General features: G+C 44.4%; 1 protein-coding gene across 1 annotated transcript in view; it reads left to right on the top strand.

Moving 5' to 3' along the window:
- LOC126531892 (uncharacterized) overlaps positions 1 to 11751 on the top strand; it is a 56801-nt gene extending 45050 nt beyond the window's left edge. The window contains exon 6 of the mRNA XM_072287682.1: positions 11692 to 11751. Coding sequence (XP_072143783.1) covers positions 11692 to 11751 — 60 coding nt within the window. The remainder of the gene's footprint in view (positions 1 to 11691) is intronic.
- Positions 11752 to 21343: the final 9592 nt, after the last annotated feature.

The following is a 21343-nucleotide window of genomic DNA, read 5'->3' as shown; positions in this document are numbered from 1 at the left end:
AAGTTTTCGCCATACTCTCCTCCTCCGCATTCCTCGTCTCGTACTCTTCGCTATCACCGTCTTTCATCCCCCGCTGCGCTCTACGTTCGCTCTTTTATCCTGCCCTGTGCTCGTTCGCTAGGTTACGGCGAGGAATGCCGGTGACGCCGAGGTACAGTCGAGCGCGATTTGAAGGTTATCGCGCGAGCGTTGACCGGGAACGCGAACAGCGCCATGGCCCAGAATTCTCTGCCGAGGCGAAGGAGGTATCAGGCCTGCTTCCCTCACTCTTTTTGCTGTTCCTTCAGCAGCCGTCACTCCCTGCTGGGCTATCAGTTTTTTTCTTTTTCTATTTTTTTGGTTCTGCGAACAGGCAGTGATCGTAGTGCGCACGACGTATTCTTCAGTATTATCTGAAATTGGACGTTACGAAGCTGTATCTAGCCTATCTAACGTCATTGCTGCTGAGCCAGGAAGAATGGGTGACCAAGAACATTAGCTTAAGCCCGCGAAGATACGAGGTAACCAAGTCCACACTTTATCGCAACAAATGGAAAGCTTAGAATAGAGAGAAAGGGTGGTGAGTTTGTCGCGGGGTGACGGTTGTTGTATGTAACAGCGAACGAGGGAGAGAAGAGTGCGTAATCATGATTTTTCCTGTCCCGAAACCGGCCGCCAGGTGCCTGGAGTGCTGGGCTGGTTGACGCTCGCGCGATAACCTTCAAATCGCGCTCGACTGTACGTCGACACTCAACCAAGGAACGGGTGCCCGTTAGCTGCGCTCTAAAAAAATCTGGCTGAAACCACCTCACGATGAGCCTCAAAGGTAACGCGTTTAGCCTTGAAACATTGTAAGGACACAACGTATTGCCGGCGTCGGAAGTATACATGCTTTTCATTCTACTGTTTTTGTATACATCTCCTTAATTTGGATTTTTCTTGCTCAAAACTTATTTACGTTGTACTGCTACGTATGCCTTTAGCAGATCCGGTCATATAAATCACTGCCCTGCTTTTTGTTCCATAATTACTTTAAAGATCTCTTGGTTATCTCGACTGGTGCCAGGTTTAAGCTGCGGTGCACTTAGAATGTTTGCGTTTCTGGAAGGTGTACGTTACCTCAAGTCTCATTGGGTGAACTCCTTCACATTCCATTGAGATGTGCTGATTGGTCTATAGAGAGAGAGAGAGAGAGAGAAGTTTAATGATACGAAATGCAGAGAGGTCGGCCTGAGGTATATTATTCTAGCCATCTACACGGCGTTGGGGGAAGGGGAAGAGGGAAAGAAAGATTTTTGATGTAACATACACGTACCTATTGTTGTCGCAAGTAGTCGCTCTTGCATGTCTTTGTCCTTAGGCAACGAGCTCGAGCCTCAAATAGCAAAGGACTGCCCTTTGGTATATCATATAGTTTCTTTTTAATTTTTAATGTCTTCCCATTCTTGTAATCCTCCAAGGTCTTTTTTTGTTTGCATTCCTCGCATCCAAGTCGCTGTCTCTGTTTCTCTCACTTTCTTTCTGATCACTCCTGGTTGTCTATTTACGCTCTGAATTACCCTGTGCATGCTTGCCCACTTTCTTGTCTCCTTTCTCCTTTCTGTGTCCTTGCTTTTCTGGCACTAATAATTGTGCACTTTAGCCGCCTCTTTATTTGGTCCATGTTCTTGAGTCTTTCTTCAAAATTAATTTTGCTCTGCACCTCTCTGATTTCGAACGAGGCTTATGCCGTGTCCCCTTGCACTGCTTCATTAACGTGGGCTCCTAAGCCGACCGGCACGCCAATCGTTCGTTACTTTCCAACCCCTACCATATATCCAATTTCAGGCGCAGAATGACATTTGTGAAACGTCGGCGCCGGCACCATGACTGCATTCTGGATTCCACGCACCACTTATGCCAACTGTGGCCCCAGAGTGTTCTACGTTTCATTATTGCTGCATCTCGGTGGGTGCTTGAGTCAGTCTTTCATTCCTTTAAGCATACGCCGACGAACATATATTGCTTGACCATAGGTATGACTTGCTGTTGAAGTGATACAATCTAATACTGGTCTCTTCATTAAAGATCCTAATTCCCTATTTCTCTGTGCTAAACTTAAGGCTAAGATTTGTCTGTGCATTGCCACATATATTCTTAAATATGTATTCTTATTCATCTTCGTATTTGATGTTGACACGTGTACTTATCTCTATCGGGCGACCACGTTTCGCCGCCTAACAAATGCTATCGCACAGCGCGGGACGCGCCTGCATGTATCCGAAGTTTCTGGAAAGTTATCGATGCTTCTATCCGCTGTCTGTTGTCGCCGAACCTTGTGTTATCTGATTTTATCGCCTGACGCGAATGGTGTAGAACTTTGTGGAAGGCACGCGGGTCCCAACGAATAGTCTGGAACGTTCGACGACTGCTGTATAAAAGACGACGCGCTTGACCCGCTGATCAGATTTTCGACGATCGCCGAGTGTGTTCCCCGCTACCGTTGTTCTTTGAGCGTAGCCTATTTTTGAGGGCACAAGTTCGCCCAATAAAACGCTCGTTTCGTAAATCACAGTTTTGCTGCCTTCTTAACCGTCACTACATGTGACATCTGGTGGATGTGCTGGGTACGTTCATGTACCGAACGCCCCCGCAAAGCCACGATCCGACCCAGATATGCCCGAGGAGAAGAAAGTCCACCTCCTCATGCGTGGTGTTAAGGAAGAACTTTTCGGCGCAATGATACGAAGCCCACCGAAGACCGTAGAAGAGTTCCTTCGCGAGGCCTCCAGCATCGAGAAGACACTCGGAATGCGGAACCGGCAATTCAACCGCCGTACAAAGTCTACCCACTACGCAGGAATTCAATGACTGGCCACGGACGATCTGCGCGAGACCATCAGGGCCATTGTGCGCGAAGAACTGCGCAAGGTCTTGCCTTTGTCGCAGGCTAAAGTGGCCTCGATCGCCGACATCGTGAAAGAAGAGGTGCACCGATCGCTTGGAATTCCTGAGGTGCAACCAGAATCGCCGCATCCCATGCCGGAAGCGATGACTTACGCCACCGTCGCCCGCTGTCAAGGCCCCCCTGCGCGACCGCGCCAGGGCCCTTTAACGCCACAATTACGTCCTCCACCGCCGCCGCCGTCAGCACCACCGCCCGTCGCCCAGCACCGCTACACGAGGAAGACGGACATTTGGCGCGCTCCTGACCACCACCCGCTCTGCTACCACTGCGGAGAAGCCGGCCATGTGTACCGCCGATGCCCATACCGGGTAATAGGACTGCGAGGGTTCGCCGTTAACGCGCCGCGACCACAGCTTGGCGAACGACCTCGCGATATCGCCGACTACCTCGCCGCCATTCAGTGGAGCGCTCGACGGCCGTCCCGTTCGCCGTCAGCAGGCCGCTACCTGTCGCCGCAGCGCCGACCATACACTGGCGCAGCCCGGGGCCGGTCAGCGAGCCCGTATCCGGAAAACTAAAAGCAGCAACCGATGGAGGTGCGGTTGCTGTTCGTCGAACTGAAGAAGATCCTCCACCGCCGACGAAGACGCCGAAGAAACTACCTCGACGACATAACGACACGCCGCCGTCCCGACGAACTGGGGAAGCAGAGAATACGACGATGAAAAACAGACTACCTTACCCGCTTGCTGAAACTAAAGCACTGCCGATAGGAAGCGCAGCCGAAGTGGCGAAATTCTTTGTCGAAAACATCCTGCTGCGACATGGCGCCCCAGAAGTCCTCATTACCGACAGATGAACGGCTTTTACAGCGGAGCTCACCCAAGCCATTCTGCAATACAGTCAAACAAGGCACAGGAGGACAATGGCCTTACGGAGCGCCTGAATGAGACCCTCGCCGACATGCTAGCAGTGTACGTCGACGTCAAACACAAGACCTGGGATGCTGTCCTGCCGTACGTAACATTCGCTTACAACACGGCGGTGCAACAAACAACACAGATCACGCCGTTTAAGCTGGTTTACTGCAGGAACCCGACGACGACGCTCGACGCCATGCTGCCGCACGTCACGGATGAGGAGAATCTTGACGTCGCTACCTATCTCCAGCACGCCGAAGAAGCCCGACAGCTCGCCAGCCTACGGGTCAAGAACCAGCAGCGTACCGACAGCCGACACTACAACCTCCGACGACGCTACGTCGAGTACCAGCCCGGTGACCATGTTTGGGTTCGGACCTCGATACGCCCACGAGTACTCAGTGAGAAACTATTGCGACGCTGTTTCGGACCCTACAAGGTCATCCGTCGTATTGGCGCACTGGACTATGAGGTCTTGTCTGACGGCATTTCGCATTCACAGCGGCGCCGCGCACGATAATAAGTGGCCCACTTGGTGCGCCTTAAACCCTTTTACGGACGCTGAGGAACTTCCTTATTTTGTTGTTTTCTTTGCTACGAGTGATTTTCTTTATTACTTTCGTTTGTTTGCAGCATTGGGTTGATGCTTTTGAGGAGGGGGGTATTGACACGTGTACTTATCTCTATCGGGCGACTACATTTCGCCGCCTAACAAATGTTATATCGCGCATCGCGGGACGCGCCTGCATGTATCCGAAGTTTCTGGAAAGTTACCGATGCTTCTATCCGCTGTCTGTTGTCGCCGAACCTTGTGTTGTTTGATTTCATCGCCTGACGCGAATGGCGTAGAACTTTGTGGAAGACATGTGTGTCCCAGCGATTACTCTGGAATATTCGCCGACTGATCTATAAAAGCCGACGCGCTTGAACCGCTGATCAGATTTTCGACGATCGCCGAGTGTGTTCGCTGCTACCATTGTTCTTTGAGTGTAGCCTGTTTTTGAGCGCACAAGCTCGCCCAATAAAACGCTCGTTTCGTTAATCAGTTTTGCCGCCTTCTTAACCGTCACTATCACGTGACAATATTCTTAACTCTTGCGTTGTAGCCTAGCACCACTACATCGTCCGCGTTCATCAATCCGGGCACCTTATGATGCACCATTTGTCCATTACGCATGCTGGATCAATCAAACCCTAACTCTCTGTTTTCCAGTTTACTTTCTATGCCCTGAACGTAAAGCATGAATAGCAATGAAGACAAAGGACATGTTTGCTTCAGTCCTTGGAGAATTTCCACAGCTTTATTACATTTTTGGCCTACTGGGTTGTCTATGTATCTCAGAAGCTCCACAAAATCATCATCCGTGCCTTTGTGCTTCAGATGTCCTGTTAACGTTGTCGTAGTCTCATGTAATATCTAGGAATACTATCGATAAATATCTATTCTAGCTACTGTTGGTACTAAGTGAAAAGTTAGTACAAGCAGGCATCTGCCTTGTATGAACCCATTCTGTTTGCACCACAGTGCATCATTTTTTTCTGTAGCGCCTTCGACAGCTCTAATTTGATGGCTTGCATTACCGTTCTATATACCACCGACGTTACAGTAACTGGCCTCTACGAGCTCGCCTTATCCTTATCACCTGTGTCTTTGCAGATGAAATTCATCTTCCTTTCCCACCATCCAAATAGAATTTTCTTCCATCTATCCGCTGGCTCCATGTCATTGGTCAGCAGTCTCCCTCCATTAGAGCCGACGTTTTTGATTAGCTGTATTTGGGTTTCATCGGGTCCTGCTACAGTACTGCTCCAGACATGTTCTGACTTTTTCCACTTAAAACTTTATATGCTGTGTTTTGATTTCTCACTCTGTTGCTGGTGAAACTGCTTGAGTTTCAACTACGCGTTCTTTCGTGCCATGTTACCCCTATTCTCGTCTATGATGTACCGCAGCGCATCGTCTCCACAGTAGATCTTACCGTCTTCATCTTTTGACAACCGTTTACCAATCTTTAGCTGGAGCTCCGAGTGCTCTCATGTTGTTCGAAAATCTTTTTCGTGCGCCTCTGTGTTTTTTGCGAATGTTATGCACCCAACGTTCACTTGCGCATTCGATTTTCTCTTGGAAGAGTACACTTGCTACTGCTTTGTTTTCTTGGTATTTGTTCCATGCAAAGAACACCCCCTCTTCCTGTATTACCCGCCGTGGTTGCCCAGTGGCTATGGTGTTGGGCTGCTGAGCACGAGATCGCGGGATCGAATCCCGGCCACGGCGGCCGCATTTCGATGGGGGCGAAATGCGAAAACACCCGTGTACTTAGATTTAGGTCCACGTTAAAGAACCCCAGGTGGTAGAAATTTCTGGAGTCCTCCACTACGGCGTGCCTCATAATCAGAAAGTGGTTTTGGCACGTTAAACCCCACAATTAAATTAATTCGTGTAGTCCCGATTTTGTGGCTTCTCGATGATGACTAGAAGGCTGCTTACACTCTTCAATACACTCTACCACTTACGTGGTTTCCTCTTTCCAATCCAACATCTTTTATTGTTTCTGTCTTATCTCCGTCTGCATAACGTCTACCAGTTCCTTATAGTCCCAGACTGTTGTAGGAAACAACTCGGTTTTATTCTCTATGTATTTTGCGATATTTGTTATCTGCTTTTCATTTATATTAGAAATTGTGATGTTAATCATTCATGTTTTGCGTATCTCCCAAAATTTTAAGGTTAAACGTTCATCTACGCAGCCCAGGCTATTTTTTCCAGGTTCGCTTATTTTCATTTTGTTTAGCTGTTCGTAGACCATTTCTGAGACTAAGGCGTAGTCGATACGTGACTGTGTTTCCGCATCACCACGTTACCTGTCCATGACACTTTTTCTCCCTGTTGTCTACTATAATGTTCTGTTATCACATAGATCCAGCGCTTGAGAACCATTGTAATAAGTACATCCGTCTAAATCTTTCTTATGCTAATTCATACCTCGTACTAATACCCCCTGTAACGATTTACGGAGTCAATAATATCACTTCTAGTTCAATGAATTCTTTATTTCTTTTATCTGCTGTCACTAACTCCGCATAGAGAGTCTGTTGGATGTGTGGATGAATGGATGGACGCTATGAGCGTTCCCTTTGGAACGTCCCCAAGGGGAACCTTAGAATAGCATCACCGTCAATAATAAAAAAACTAGGGAAACAAGAAACGGACGTCACCATGCAATGGGCTAAATAAACATGCAGGGCAGCAGAAGAAAGGGAAAGTTAGTAGAGATTGTGGAGCAGTTTTTGAGAAGAAATATGAGTATATGCGGTTACGGAATCCCACCTTAGATACTCGAAATAGCCGCCAGTGATTCATAAATATGTTTGGGAAGGGTGCACTAGAACTAAATGATAAATAAAGGGTGGGGAAGTCGAAATGCCCATCCATCAGGGAGCCAAATGGAAAAGAGCAAATTAAAAATGTCAAGAACATATTTGGTTATCCTGTACAATAAGTGGAAAGAAAACTTGGCTAGGCGTAACGTATTTGTTGACCGGAAATAATTTCACAGAGCAGAGTCAAAAGTTAGTGGAATGCCTAAGTGCTGGTAATAAGGGTTTCGGGAATGAAATGGCCATTTATCCTATTAGCTGACATGAATGCCAGCATACAGGCTCTAGATGGCTATACTGACAACAACGGGAAGTCAATGCTTGATCTTTGTGAGGAAAATAACTTCGTTATGGTGAATACAGGGCCTAAGTGTGACGGGCAGACCACGTGGGAAGTGGTAAACCGGCAATCGACCATTGATTACGGTCTAATCGCAGAAGGAATGCATGAGAAGCAGAGAGAAATGGCCATAGTCAAGGAAGGGTATAGTACCACAGGGAGTGACCATAAACGCATCATGTTGAAAATGGTATATGTAGTTGGGAAAGAGAGCAAGCAGCGCAATATGGCCAGTCAAAATGCAAACGCTGAACAAATAACAAATATTGTCGCGTGGTAGTAACGGTGAAGAAGGCAGCAAAACTTTGATTAACGAGACTAGCATTTTATTGGGCGAACTTGTGCCCTCAAAAGCAGGCTACACTCAAAAAACGATAGCGGCGAATACACTCGGCGATTGTCGAAAATCTAATCAACGGGTCAAGCGCGTCGGCTTTTATACATCAACCGTCGAATTTCCAGACTAATCGCTGGGACCCGCGTGTCTTCCATAAAGTTCTACACTGTTCACGTCGCGCATACATGCAATCAGATTACACAAGGTTCGGTGATAGACAGCGGATGGAACCATCGATAACATTCCAGAAACTTCCTATAGTTGAAATCTATAGTTGAAATATAGTTCAAATGTATGGAATAATACAACAGCATATCCTAGACGAAGATGGAAACAAACTGAAAGGAGACGCGGCCTTAAATTACACCCCTACACTCTTAGCACGGTAACGTTTATTAAAGGGGTATATTCTCACAGATTTGTGCACCTTTAGCTTATAAGTTACACAGCGACCTTTACAAGTTTAACTTCTATTAAAGGTAAGAAAGCGTGCACCTCAACTAGAGGTTACAACACTTTAACCTCTAGTATAGGCATACAATATTGAGTCCCTTTGCCTAAATATAAAGGTTACTTTTACAATATACCGGTTGAACGATTAAAATGTTCACACAATGCGGCTTGCAGGAGGTCCCAGATGGACACCGCGCTGCGCATGCTCCGTATATAGAGTCGGTGTCGCCTAGCAACGGGGACGCGGCTCTTCCTTCTTTCGGGCTTCTTTCTGCGGTATGTTTCATAAAAGCCCGTTGCTCTGCGCATGCTCCGCCCAGGCAGTTGTCGCCTAGCAACAAAGGTGCGTCTCTTCCTTCTTTCGCGCTTCTTTCTGCTTGCGCCTCTTCTTTCTTGCGCGCTTCTTTCCGCGGCCGGATTAAGCAGACTACAACTGTGCGCGGAGAAATGTGAGCCTTCGCGGAGGAAGCCCCTCGGCCAGTCCTTTCCGGACGCTGCCTTTACATGCGCTTGCGCTTCGAAATAGTTCACGTGTCCACCTCGTGCGGTTTTCGGGACAAAGTGTGTCCCTGTGACTCTGTCAACCTAAGTAAAAAAAAAAAGAAACATTGCGTTTTGCAGGCAACCTAGACCTTACGCATACCGCAACATCTCTTGTTTGACCTAAACAATACGAAGACAAAATGCAGCCTACTACCCCAAAAAGTACATCAAAGGTGAGCGCGGGAGCCAGAGAAATTTCTTTACTTTCGAATAGTATATTGTAAGTGACAGACTCATATTCTTTTGGGCTACAGTTCTGTAGCTGCTAATCAATAAATGAGGCAAATTTTCGCTTTGCCAACAACAAGCGTTTAGACCTTTGGCTCGCGCTGTTGCGGTTTTTATCCTCCTGCACATACGTTTGTGTTTACTCGGTGGATTGTTCCTAAGGTATCATTTAGCATGCGAAAATGAAAAAAAAAAATGAATTTCAGCTGACTGATGTTCCTTTTTAATTTCTGCATGCTGAATGATACCCTTGGTACAATCCACACAGTAAACGTAAATGCATGCGCAGGAGAAAAACAGCAACAGCACGGGTAAAGGGCCTGAACACTTGCCGTTGTTCATAAGCAAAGCAAAAATTTGCTTCATTTATTGCTAAACAGCTACACAATTGTACCCAAAAACAGTATGCGTCTGTCACTTGCTATGCCATTCGTAAGTGGAGATCTGTACTCCCGCGCTCTTCCTTGTTGTGCTTTGTGATAGCTAGAGAATTTTTTGACTAGATATTATTGCAGTCGAAGAGATGTTACGGCTTGCGTAAATTGCCAGCAAAACGCAGTTTTTTCTTTTTTTTTTCGCTTAGGCTGAGAGATACACAGGGACACCCTTTCCTGTGGAAACCACACGAGGTGTACAGGTGAACTATTTCGAAGCGCAACCGCGTGTAAAGACAGTGTCCAAAAAAGACTGGCCGAGTGGCGTCCTCCGCGAGGGCTCACGTTTCTCCGGGCATGGTTGTCGGCTGCTTAATCCGACCGCGAAAAGAAGCGCGCAAAAAGAAGAGGCGCAAGCAGAGAGAACCGCAAAAGAAGGAAATGACGCACCTCTGTTGTTTGGCGGCAGCCGGCTCGGTGTACCATGCGGAGATTTGGCCTTTCTGGAACAAAACCCTAAGGTGGCGCCTCCCCGTTGCTAGGCCGCACCGGGTTTGTCGGATGATGTAAAGAATGGGGCCCACATGAAATTCTCTGAAAAAAAAAAAAGGAACGCTCAACTGAATGTGGTATCAAAAGTTTACTTTCATTTAAATCACTTAAATCGTTGTATTTCAGCCAACAAAGGGCTACTATGATACTAGTATACTAGTATCCCTTGGGATTTCTGACGAAATGAAACTCCCCGTGCGGCACCTTTGAGCAAATATGTAACGGTAATGTTCCCAAAAATGCAGATCAAAACACAATTTGAACGCCTGAGGAGGAGGCACCGTTAGCTTGTATAAATAATTTGAGTATAAATTGACAGTTCCACAGGCAGTATAAGGTTAACTTCAGAATGCAACATCTTTATTTGAAAATACAACATAGAATACACCACAAGTACAGCAGGCCTTGTTGGCACACGACTAGATCTGAAAATTCAAGAGAATACTATCACTTGCATCATATCACAGGAATTTTTAAAAGCATATCACCGTGTTTCAGCCATGCATGTCGTCAATAAATTCGTGTTAACTGTCCATGTAAAAACTTGTACTGCTGTCAGAAAGCAAGAAAACAGGGCAAAGATTAGTATATGGGACTGCAGGAACAAAAACTGGACACTGGTGTTCAGATTCACATTGGACACTACATAAAAAAAGCTTTACACATCCTGTGCAGCATTAGAGCAGGTCAATAGAGACGTTGCCAATGCAATGTAGCCAATGCAAAAAATATACAAAGTATTGGCTATAGGTGAACCTAATAAGAAGACTAGACCACAAGGCCATGCATGCATGCAGCCCATCTATACCTGAGCAACGTTTCCTTAGTGTTAGCATTGACCACCACTGGCATCAAAAGACCACTTGTTGCTCTTACAAACATCAGACAAAGCTTAACCAGGAGATGTGCAAAGTGCTGGCTTGTAGGGCCAAATGACAAAAGGTTGGAAGTGGTGATGCTTACAGCATAGTGAACTCTCAGTTTAGATCCTTGTGACAATACAAACATGAACATTTTTTTTATTAAAATTACTACAAGACACATTTTACTGTCTAGCTAACAATGTCAAGGATGGGATTCAAACTTCTTGAATGCACTACCTATTTAAAATCAATATTGAAAAAGGTCATTTGGACACTACTATGCATAGTACTGCACAATTACTCTATCATCTAGAGGCTAGCAGTTAGAATAACTCAGTGACAAAGTAAGGCCGCCATAATTCACATTGCACGAATTTAAGAATTTTGAGCAGCTAAATAAAATACTTGTGCACAATACTAAGTGCCACTTGCATGAATGGTTGTATTACCTCAGTAATTTTGAACAGTTATAAAAAGGCATGCAAATGTAATGCACAAAATGATGCATCTGTTCACCACCTCCTGGCAACAAGTGAACATTAATGCAAGGTGAAAATTGTTAACTAGACTTTGAGTCAAATCACATTCTTTTTCTTCAGAAGAGCAAAGAAACACTTCAATCTGTCATTTATGAGCCCTCTAGGCACAACATTGCTGGGAAGCACAAGTTTCTGCATCAGCGCCAGGAATGGTGCAAATGCATATGGATAATCGAGGTTCTTGATGTAGTAGGTTAATATACAATAAATTACAGCTAGCGCCAGGCTGCCGGTCGAGACCCAAATTATTTCTTGCCTGCTGCCAGCATAAACACACGTGTGCTCGCTGCATGTGTAGACGTGGGGAGCTGCAATCTGGATATCCCCACTGGGCAGTGGAGCCTACAAAGACAGTTAGAGCCTATAAACATTCGCCTATCAAACATTAAATATGCACAGTATAATGTGAACTGATGAAGTAAAATTTACCAATAACGTGCAGTACTGCAGAGCACAACACAACCCCAAAGAGCCCAACCATTCTACATCAAGCAAAATTAGAACTGGCTCACCTTTAGCTCTCATTATAGTAAGCATGCAGGAAAAAGCAATGAAATGTTATTTTACTGAAAGTAATCAGTATAATACTAATTTTCGTTTGTTTGCTGAACTATATACAACTGAAATCTCACTAAAGGATACTACCGTTTAGCGCGTAATTATGCCCTGTTCCCACAAGATACGCATTAACGAGATTTCACCATGTAAATTGGTGCAGCATCGCACACTTCATGAGCTGGCTGTGTGCACGTTCTGTCCGGCAGAATGTCTCTTACGGTTTTTGCTTACCTCACCTTTATTATCTTTCAAATGCAGTAGATCACATTTAAATTAAATTGTGAAATGTAATTTTGACAATTTCATCTAATTTCATTAATTTGTTCCTTCTCTACATTCTGTGCCTTCATGTGTTAATTATCGTGCAGTCTAGTTAAACGGAAGGAGTGAATAAAAAATAGCACCAATATACTACCATTCCTCAATTTAAGCGCATATAAAGTATGAGCAATGCCTCCATCCTTAGTATTATTTCAGGGGAAGAAAATCTAAGCCGACAACATTTTATTTATTTTTTTTATTTAGTACATACTGCAGACCCTTTTCAGGGTCCAAGCAGGACAGGCATATGCTCTTAAAACTCTAAAGATACAGAACACAATGAAAAGAAATACACATAAAAATGAGGAGACAAATATTGCAACTATTAAGATGTCATAACATGGTTCCAATCGGATATTGTCCGCGGAAAAAAGGAATATTTGAAACAGTCAGTTTTCGCAAAATACGGTGTCAATGAGTGAATGTGATGATGTCGGGTATGACGTGTGGTTAGAGGGGATATGTACTGTGAAGGATCCAAAGCAAACTTATGGTTAAGTAAAGAATGAAGAAACTCAAGGCGATACTTTCCTCTTCGCGTTTCAAGTGTTTCAATATTGTTAGCCGCCATGAGGTCAGTGGGGGAGTCGGTGATTTTAAATTTGGAATAGATAAACCTAACAGCTTTTCTTTGAACCCTTTCTAATTTATCTATGTTAAGTTTAGTGAATGGGTCCCAAACAACCGAAGCATACTCGAGCTTTGGCCTGATGTAAGTGTTATACGTTAGAAGTTTTACGTGAGAAGGTGAATTTCTTAGTTTATGCCTCAGAAAACACAGCTTTTTAAATGCAGAGGAGCATATGTTATCTATATGTGAGTTCCAGGAAAGACGGCTTGTGATTGTTACACCTAGATATTTGTAGCTATTAACCTGCTTTAGTGTTGATGATCCGAGTGTATACACGTGGTTAATTGGGTTCTTTTTATGTGTTATTTGCATCGAAACTGTTTTTTCAGTGTTAAGAACCATAGAAAACTCGCTGCACCAATCAAGAACATTTCGAAGACACTGGTCAAGTTCGTTTTGATCGTTAGTACACGTAATTTGCCGGAAAATGACACAATCATCAGCAAACAAGCGAATATGAGTTCCTGGAGTAACCACATTAACAATATCATTTATGTAAATCTGAAAAAGCAAAGGCCCCAAGACGCTTCCTTGGGGCACCCCAGAGGTGACTGGGAGACAACTGGAGCTGCACCCATCGACTGAAACAAATTGCACTCTATTCGTGAGGTAATCTTGAATCCACGATATTAAAATGTCTGGAAGATTAATGTTTTTTAGTTTTTGAATCAGTTTTTCGTGGTGAACTTTATCAAATGCTTTGCTGAAATCCATAAATATGGTGTCTATTTGACCATTCATATCCAGTGTTTTAGCAAAGGTGTGTACTATTGTAACTAATTGTGTTATTGTAGAATAGCCCTTTCTAAACCCATGCTGAAAGTCGCTTAATATGGAGTGTTCTTCAAGAAATTTGTTAATATGTTTAGCAATAATATGTTCGAGCATTTTACAGCATGCGGAAGTTAAAGAAATAGGACGGTAATTTTGTAGTAATGTGCAGTCACCTTTTTTAAAGATGGGAACAACTCGAGCAGTCTTCCATTCAACCGGAAGTTTTGATGACAGCAGAGATTTTTTGAACAACACAAAAAGAAACTTCGCAATTATTTCGGCATAGCGTCGCAAAAATACATTGGGTAAATTATCAGGACCAGAAGAAGTTTTAGGTTTCAGTTCTAAAAGCAAAGCAAATACACCAGGGAGGCTAACAAAGTCAACCTCCGATACAGGAAAATTTGATGCGCTTTGTACAGTTTGTACACCTGCTTCAGAGAATACGCTGTGAAAAAAATAATTAAAATGGCGTGCAATGTCAATCGGATCAGTCAAAGTATCTCCCTCCGCTGTTATTTTTGAGATATGTTTCTTGCTGTCACTCAGGAAGTTCCAAAATTTACTTGGGTCATTTTTAACAAAACTGGGTAATGTTGTGTTAAAGTAGAAGTCTTTTGACTCACGAACCGCACGTTCAAGATTATTTTTAAGCGTTTCAATCTGACTTAACTGGTGGTTTTTTTTTCTTAGATCTTTTAAGTTTTCGCTTCAGTTGAATAATCTTCCGCGTCATCCAAGGTGTGCGTTTGTGAACTTTTTTGCGTTTATTCGGAACGAAGGCATTTAGACAATATTAAATTATTAAATTATTAAACATTTATTTTATTAAATTATTAAACAATTATTAAACATTAAATCGTGTAGTGATGCTCCGCTCGACTCGCACCACTGACCAATACAAATGATAATGCTACAATATAAGTACTGAACAGGAACACAGATGTGAGTACAAGTAATCACAAGGTGAATGCAGAGAGCTTTCTGCACGATATGTGAAAAGTTTACAAGTGAACGTAATATTTAGCATCGTTACATTTGAGATGTTTTCCTTATGAACTAGTAAATTATCTTTCACATCACATACCTTGGCCGCATTCAGTATCGCGGATCTCTTTCTCCATGGCAACCACTGGGCTGTCAAGTGGGGGCTCTTCGACATGGGGCCACGGTGCGGAGTCTGAAACAAACAAGTGATAACAAAGCACCCAATGAAACCAATTCTTTCCTGTATGCGCTATGCATTTACCTTTAGAGCAGCCAGGCTGTTATTCTTGCAAGGGCATGCAGGCCGATTCATTTTCTATGGAGGCACCTACTGGGACAGTCTTCTCTAAAGCAAAAAAAGAAAAATAATATATATAGATCCCACGCACTGTGGGAATGGATGTAAGCAAAGCTTTCTGTGCTGTTTGCGTTCAGTGGCAATATTTGGCGGTGACGTTGATGGCCTACGACAGTCGTGATACGATGTTAAATGTTACCTTACGTGCACCACTCGTGTTTGCCTACGTAGTACACCAAACAGCGAGGCGTGTTTGCTCGAGGCATTGTTGTGCGCCATTGTTCGTATGCTGCAAGGAATTTAGCACTGCCATTCTTCAGACGGGCGCATGGCATCGTGGCTGAAATGTTTATTTGCTCGACAGCCGCTTGCGTGTTGTCGTCTTGACGCTGCGGTACTGAGTGCAGCTTTGCGTCTGCACGCCTGCATCAGTTGTCATCATGAACAAACTTGAAGGGTGTTTATTTTTCAGAAATAGCAGAAACAGGCCGTTTCATTCTTAAGCTAACATTTTTACAGTTTCTCCTCAACTGTTGCCATGTCTGGTAGCGACGTCTCTTTTATTTAAGCGACCCCAAATGAAGCATGCTTTCTGGTGGCGTCTTTCCCTTCTTCCGCGATCATACTATGTATGCAAGGCGCCACGAGCGAATATCAGCTATTATTCATCCGTTTGGTCCGGGCGTTGGCATTACGCATTCTCTGTATTATCTTTCCATTGACTATCTCCCCTCTGGAAATTTGCACGTGAGTACAAAAGCGCTGCAGCTTCTACAATGCTTATACCGCAGGCTAACGCGTAATTACAGCGCTCCAGAGGCAATTGTGTCGATGACCGAGGAGTTCCAGAGGACATTGTGACGACTAAAGAGCTTCAGAGGGCATTGTGGCGACGCCCGCGCCGCTCTTGCTGGAAAGGGCTCACAGACGCCACTCCCGCGTCCCTACTATGTACACGTACAATGTAATTTCTCGTACATTGCGTACATTATATACATTACGTACTCAACCACTCCCCGACGCCGCGTGCAGGTCAGCGACAGCAGCAGCAGTGGAAAAGCCGAGGGAAGTGGCAAAGAAAGCTTCGCTTTAAAATATTTGATACACTAGGCAATAAAAAAAGCTTTGGCTAACATTCCACTTTATACTAACCATATTGTACTGAGGAGAGACTAGATGTGCAAGCTTCCACGGTTTCATCTGACACTGAGGCCTCGGACACGGTGCCTGGCACATTGCATTGCGCCTTTGCCTCGGCTGCACTTTTCATTTCTGAAATTATAGACGCAACGAAAGAACATCATTAGTGTTCACAAAGTAATGCAGAGCGCATTGCAGAGCTCTAGGCGAAAAAAAAAAGAAACGCGTACGTAAGCAAAATTCGTGCGACAGCTATACAACATGTATTCTCCGGAACAACGCAGCATATAATTATACATCATTGTGCGAAATTTCAATGCAAGTTGTAAGATAAGGGGTGACGTTGCGGTAAAAAGAGAATTGTGTATTCTTCGCAGTTAGTCAATGCTAACCACCGATTCCCATGTTAAATTATTGGCCCGTTTGACTAAAAGAAAATAGAAAAAACACGTATTTTCACCCAAAACGCGAAGCACTAATAGCGATAGCAAAGCATTAGACCACTACTCAAACTAAGGTACGTAGTTTTACCTGCCGTAACAGTAATAATTAGCTTACTAATAACCACGGTGTCACGCGAGCACAGGCATAAATGAACATATCTCATTTGACGACCGCGAACAATCGCTATCAAGTTGGCTTGAAGAACGCAGAGGGGAGCGAACGTTTGTTTTGTTGCTCCCTTCAACGTGTCTCCGAACTTTTGAGATTACGCGACCTCCAGCACTACGCGCACCGAAAGAAAGCGGAAATGCAACCACGAGCCGCCTCTTGCCCGACTTCTGCACACACCGGAGATTACCTCCAGGCCAGGGCGCGGGCAGTCACGCACCACCACAGCATGGCTAACGGAGGGTGCGCGAGGCGAGTTGTACAATACTGAACGATTTCTGTCAACTACATCAGCCCAAAGCACGGTGCCAGTACAAGAAACGTATTGTTGAGGTCATTTAGTTGCCCTGACACAACTCATCCCGCCGACTATCTCAATATTTTAGAAAGGTCTAATCTAATATTTGCACAAAATGACAACATGACAACATCGAATTTAGCTTAATGTAAATCGAAGAGCTTAAAGAAGCAAATATATCACAATAACTTTTTTCAGAAACACTTACGCGCAGCGAGAGCATGCACTATGTCAAATGTTGAATTGCGAACTATAAAGAATTCACGTACTATCCACCTAAAAATAATTAAAAGCAAAAGTTCTGCTTACCGAGATCACATAATTTTCCGTGTGCATTTGGGACGTGGTCACAATAGTCACACCTCACCAGGTTGTCACTTTCCGACAGGCGCAGAATAGTGTATCGCTTGCACTCAACCCGGCTCGTTGCAGCGACCGCGCAACACACCGAAAAGGTCTCTGCTGCACAAAGGCATGAGGGTGCAGCGGATGGCGCAAGTTCCCAGTAGAAGTGGCAATAACTACTGCAGGCTACAAGTGGTGGCAGCACACAATGGTGATCGGATGGTATCCAAACAAGTCAAATATAATGGCCGTCTCAGAACGACAACTACAACAACGAGAGGACGACAGCGCGCTAACCACTCCCGCCGGCTCCGAGCCTCCCGCTCCCGCTTAAAATCTTCCCAGCGTGCAACTCGAGCTATCTCGATTGGACCGAGGAGGAGAGATGATAGCACCGTGGATGGCCGCACTCCAGTGTGGCTGATGCCTGCTCGCTTCCGCCATGTTAGAAAGAGGCACTTAGAGGCACAATCAAAAATGAAAAAAAGAATGAAAACAAGCAATGAATTACAGAAATAAATGTCAGAGGTGCCAGTGATGTTATTGGTGTGATGGTGGAAGCATTTCGTGTTTGGACAGTGATAAAGATTTCATTTCTCAGTTGGCGGCTTCACACATTTAACGCTCTTTTCATCTGTCTATGTCTCCTAAAAAGACAACGGAGCGGACGGCGCTCGCTTTTATGTGAGTGTAGCGGCATCCTGTTGATTTCACTGAACGTTTGGCGCGTTTCGTGTCTGCTGTAACTAAATTTGCTGTCGTTGTAGTGTCAATCTTCGGCACAGCTTAATATGCCCAAAGAACGCTGGCAGTGGAATCAGTTGCTACAAGTTTTATTAGAAAACATCCTAAGTGCAATGCAGAATGGTTCGCCGACATGTAGGTTGTTGTCCATTTCAAAGCAGTTACGCCGGTCGCCTAGCGCGTACCGCATACCCAGCTCCCTCGCCGCGCGTTTATACTTATGTACGCACGCTGCCTAGCTGGTACCGCGTGTCGGCATGGTTTTCTTAGGCACGCGCTTCTTGCACACTAACTATTAACCTCATCTTAAGCGCTTATGGTTGAGGCATGGAAAATTTTTGGTTGACAGCATCAAGGCAGTGCAGGGAATGAAACGAACCCGGTTAAAGGCAGAAAATGTATGCAGACAACTGAAAGCTTCTGTACAGGGACATTTCAGTAGACAAGTTGAATTATATTGATATGTGATAGAACCATCCAATGTTTTCAACAACCTTTTACTGAAAGACCCAACGCGTTCGTGTGCTTTTCTTCTACTGTTCTTTCTCGCCTCGTACATGAAATTTGTTAAAAATGTTCATTTTTCTAAAGAAACTCGCCCGCTTTTGTTTCTCGTGTTGAAATACCGATGTTCCATGCCTGTCTCATGGTGGCTAGAATGCGTGCGAGAGCAGGGGGCTTCCGTCACGTTCGACCGCTGGGTTTCGGCAGGCAGTGCACGCCACATCATTCGATGACACAGTCTTCGTTGCTGATATTTCAAATATGGCTGTGCGCCATGTATGGAGGGTCGTCAAACAACAGCGCGCAGATGAACTTGCAAGTGCAATCGTGCTAGATTTAGATTTTGGTTTTAAATCGTGAAAAATGTAACTGCTTGGCTGACAGAAATTAAGACCGAATACAGCCCGAACTGCCGAAGTCCTACGTTTGTAATAACTAGATCATAAATTCAGAATACAAACACATTAGGATACATTTATCAGCAAACGTCCAATCCATGATGTAGGTCTCCTCACTGATGCGCTGCAGTGTTCTTTAGAGGTTAAAATCTGAAGGTTACAAGGCGCTTTGCGCTGAATTAACCTTTAAATCCGTCAATTTTGACTCTTGTAACCTATAGATATATATATACGTAACAACATTTAATTAAAACATCAACATATTTCGCATGTAACCTTGATTTTATAAGTTACTCGAGATTACAAGTTACCATAAAAGGTACCGTGCTAAGAGTGTATAATAACAGCCGAATCTTTCCAAAGGAATGAGGAGGTTGTACTTAACGAAAAAAAAGAGCACGAAAGTCATCCAGATGGAAAAGTGGCTGGTGCTGACAAATTTTAACTGGAAGAAAGCCGAAGAGAAAATTCCTAAGCCCCCAGCCACAGGGCTAGATGAGGTTTGCGTTAGGTTGATTGATGAACTTAAACCAAAAATAAGGAAGCTCTATTCAAAAGGGTAGACAAGAACTTGAAAAGGTGCACGAACACCAGAATTTGGCGACAAAGTAGAATTGTTTTAATTTATAAAGGTAAAAGGAAAGAAAGATAGAATTCACTCATAAGGACCGTTGACCATTACATCCGTAATATACAGGTTAGCAATGCAGGCAATCAAATTAAAGCTCCAAGCATGGGCCGAGAATAATGGCATTTTGCGAGAACTTCAGAATGGCGTCAGAATAGGTAGGCGTCTAAATGATAATTTATTTTTCCTTACTCACTGCATTTCAATATTCAGAGTAAAAAGCAGACTGTTGCGGCTTTTTAGAAATTACAGGAGCGTTTGACAACCTAGATTGCAACATTTTCTGGGATATTCTAGAAGGGGAAGACTTAGACAACGACTGTATGGAGCTTTTGAGAGAGGTTTACCTTGGAAATCGTTTGCGCTGAATGGGAAGCGATGACGAGCGAGGAGAAAGTTGATATCAAAATTGGCAGTAGCTTAGCTCCGCTATGCCAGTATATACGTAGCGAAAGCTAAGTCATAGCATGGTTAGCCTTGGATAATCTTGATTGCAAGCCCAGGTTAGTCTGGTTGTCTAGCTACGTTGTGGCGTTAAGCCGATCGTTCGGCGCGCTGTTCGTCTGTTTCCTGGGCGATTCGTTTCCTCTTCATCTCGTTCCGATGCCGATTCCAAGCCTCTTCTTGCTTATCAGGATTGTCGCCGTCCATAATACCACCTCAACTGTGGTTGCGGCGCACGCGAGCTCTCCTTTTCAATCTTCCGACACGTTATCAGGCATGCGACGCAGCTGGCGAAGCAAGCAGAGGCGAAAGCAATTATGAGGAAAGCGATGTGACGAGGAACGCGGTGTGACGTCATGTGCCTCCTCGGAGCACGGCCACGGCGAAATCGCAAGTTCGCGGCCAGTAAAGATATCGCTTTAAAAACTGACTGAGGCAGGCGAGCCTATAGCTGCACTTCTGTTTATGAAATACACGGTGAGGATGGAAAGGGCGCTAAAGGGAAGCAATATCAGGTTTAACCTCTCGCACAAACAGAGGGGTACAGTAGTAGAGCAGCAGCTGCCAGGTTTGTTTTATGAGGACGATGTTGTGTTGCTAGCTGTTAAGCAAAGTGATATGCAACGTCTGTGGCCAGGAAGGTGACAATTTAGATCTGAAATTTCGCGTTAAAAACGATATGTTATGATATTTAATGAAAACGGTGAACAGACAGTGTCAATACAGGGCCAGGAAATACTCAAGTATGCTGAAGTTTTCAATTAAACGCAGCTCTTTAACCCATTTCCTCCACGACGTTGTTTTATATTTCGGTAGTGAGTCGTCCCAAGATATTCGCTTCCTCCACATGTTTTGTATTTCTCGCTTGTTTGTCAGTGTGAATGGAATGAAGACGTCCAGCGGATCGTAGAACCTTGATGTTTCCTGTAACATTTGCTTCTTCGTAATTGGGCCGCGCGTATCGGCCTCTCTTATGTGAAAAAATAAAAGGTACGCCCTTTCTTTAAGTTGCCTCTAAAGTCAAGTAAAGTTATCTGGGTTGGGTTTCCGTGTCTGTGCATTTTTCTTGTATGTTTATAGATCGTTTTCATCGAGGCTCACTTGCCTTCAACTTTCTCAGTGTCATTGACGCGTCTTGAAAAATGGCTTTTGACTCTTTATAAAATGTTCTTGGCTTCTTTTGATTAATCGGCTCCCAGTATGATTTCCTCGACATAAATGTTGTTCTTCAGGTGCTAAATCCTTAGCGGGCAGCTATTTTCCGACAT

The sequence above is a fragment of the Dermacentor andersoni genome, chromosome 4 (assembly GCF_023375885.2).
Source record: "Dermacentor andersoni chromosome 4, qqDerAnde1_hic_scaffold, whole genome shotgun sequence".
Classification (NCBI taxonomy): Eukaryota; Metazoa; Arthropoda; class Arachnida; order Ixodida; family Ixodidae; genus Dermacentor; species Dermacentor andersoni.
This window is presented reverse-complemented; position numbering and strand designations above follow the sequence as displayed.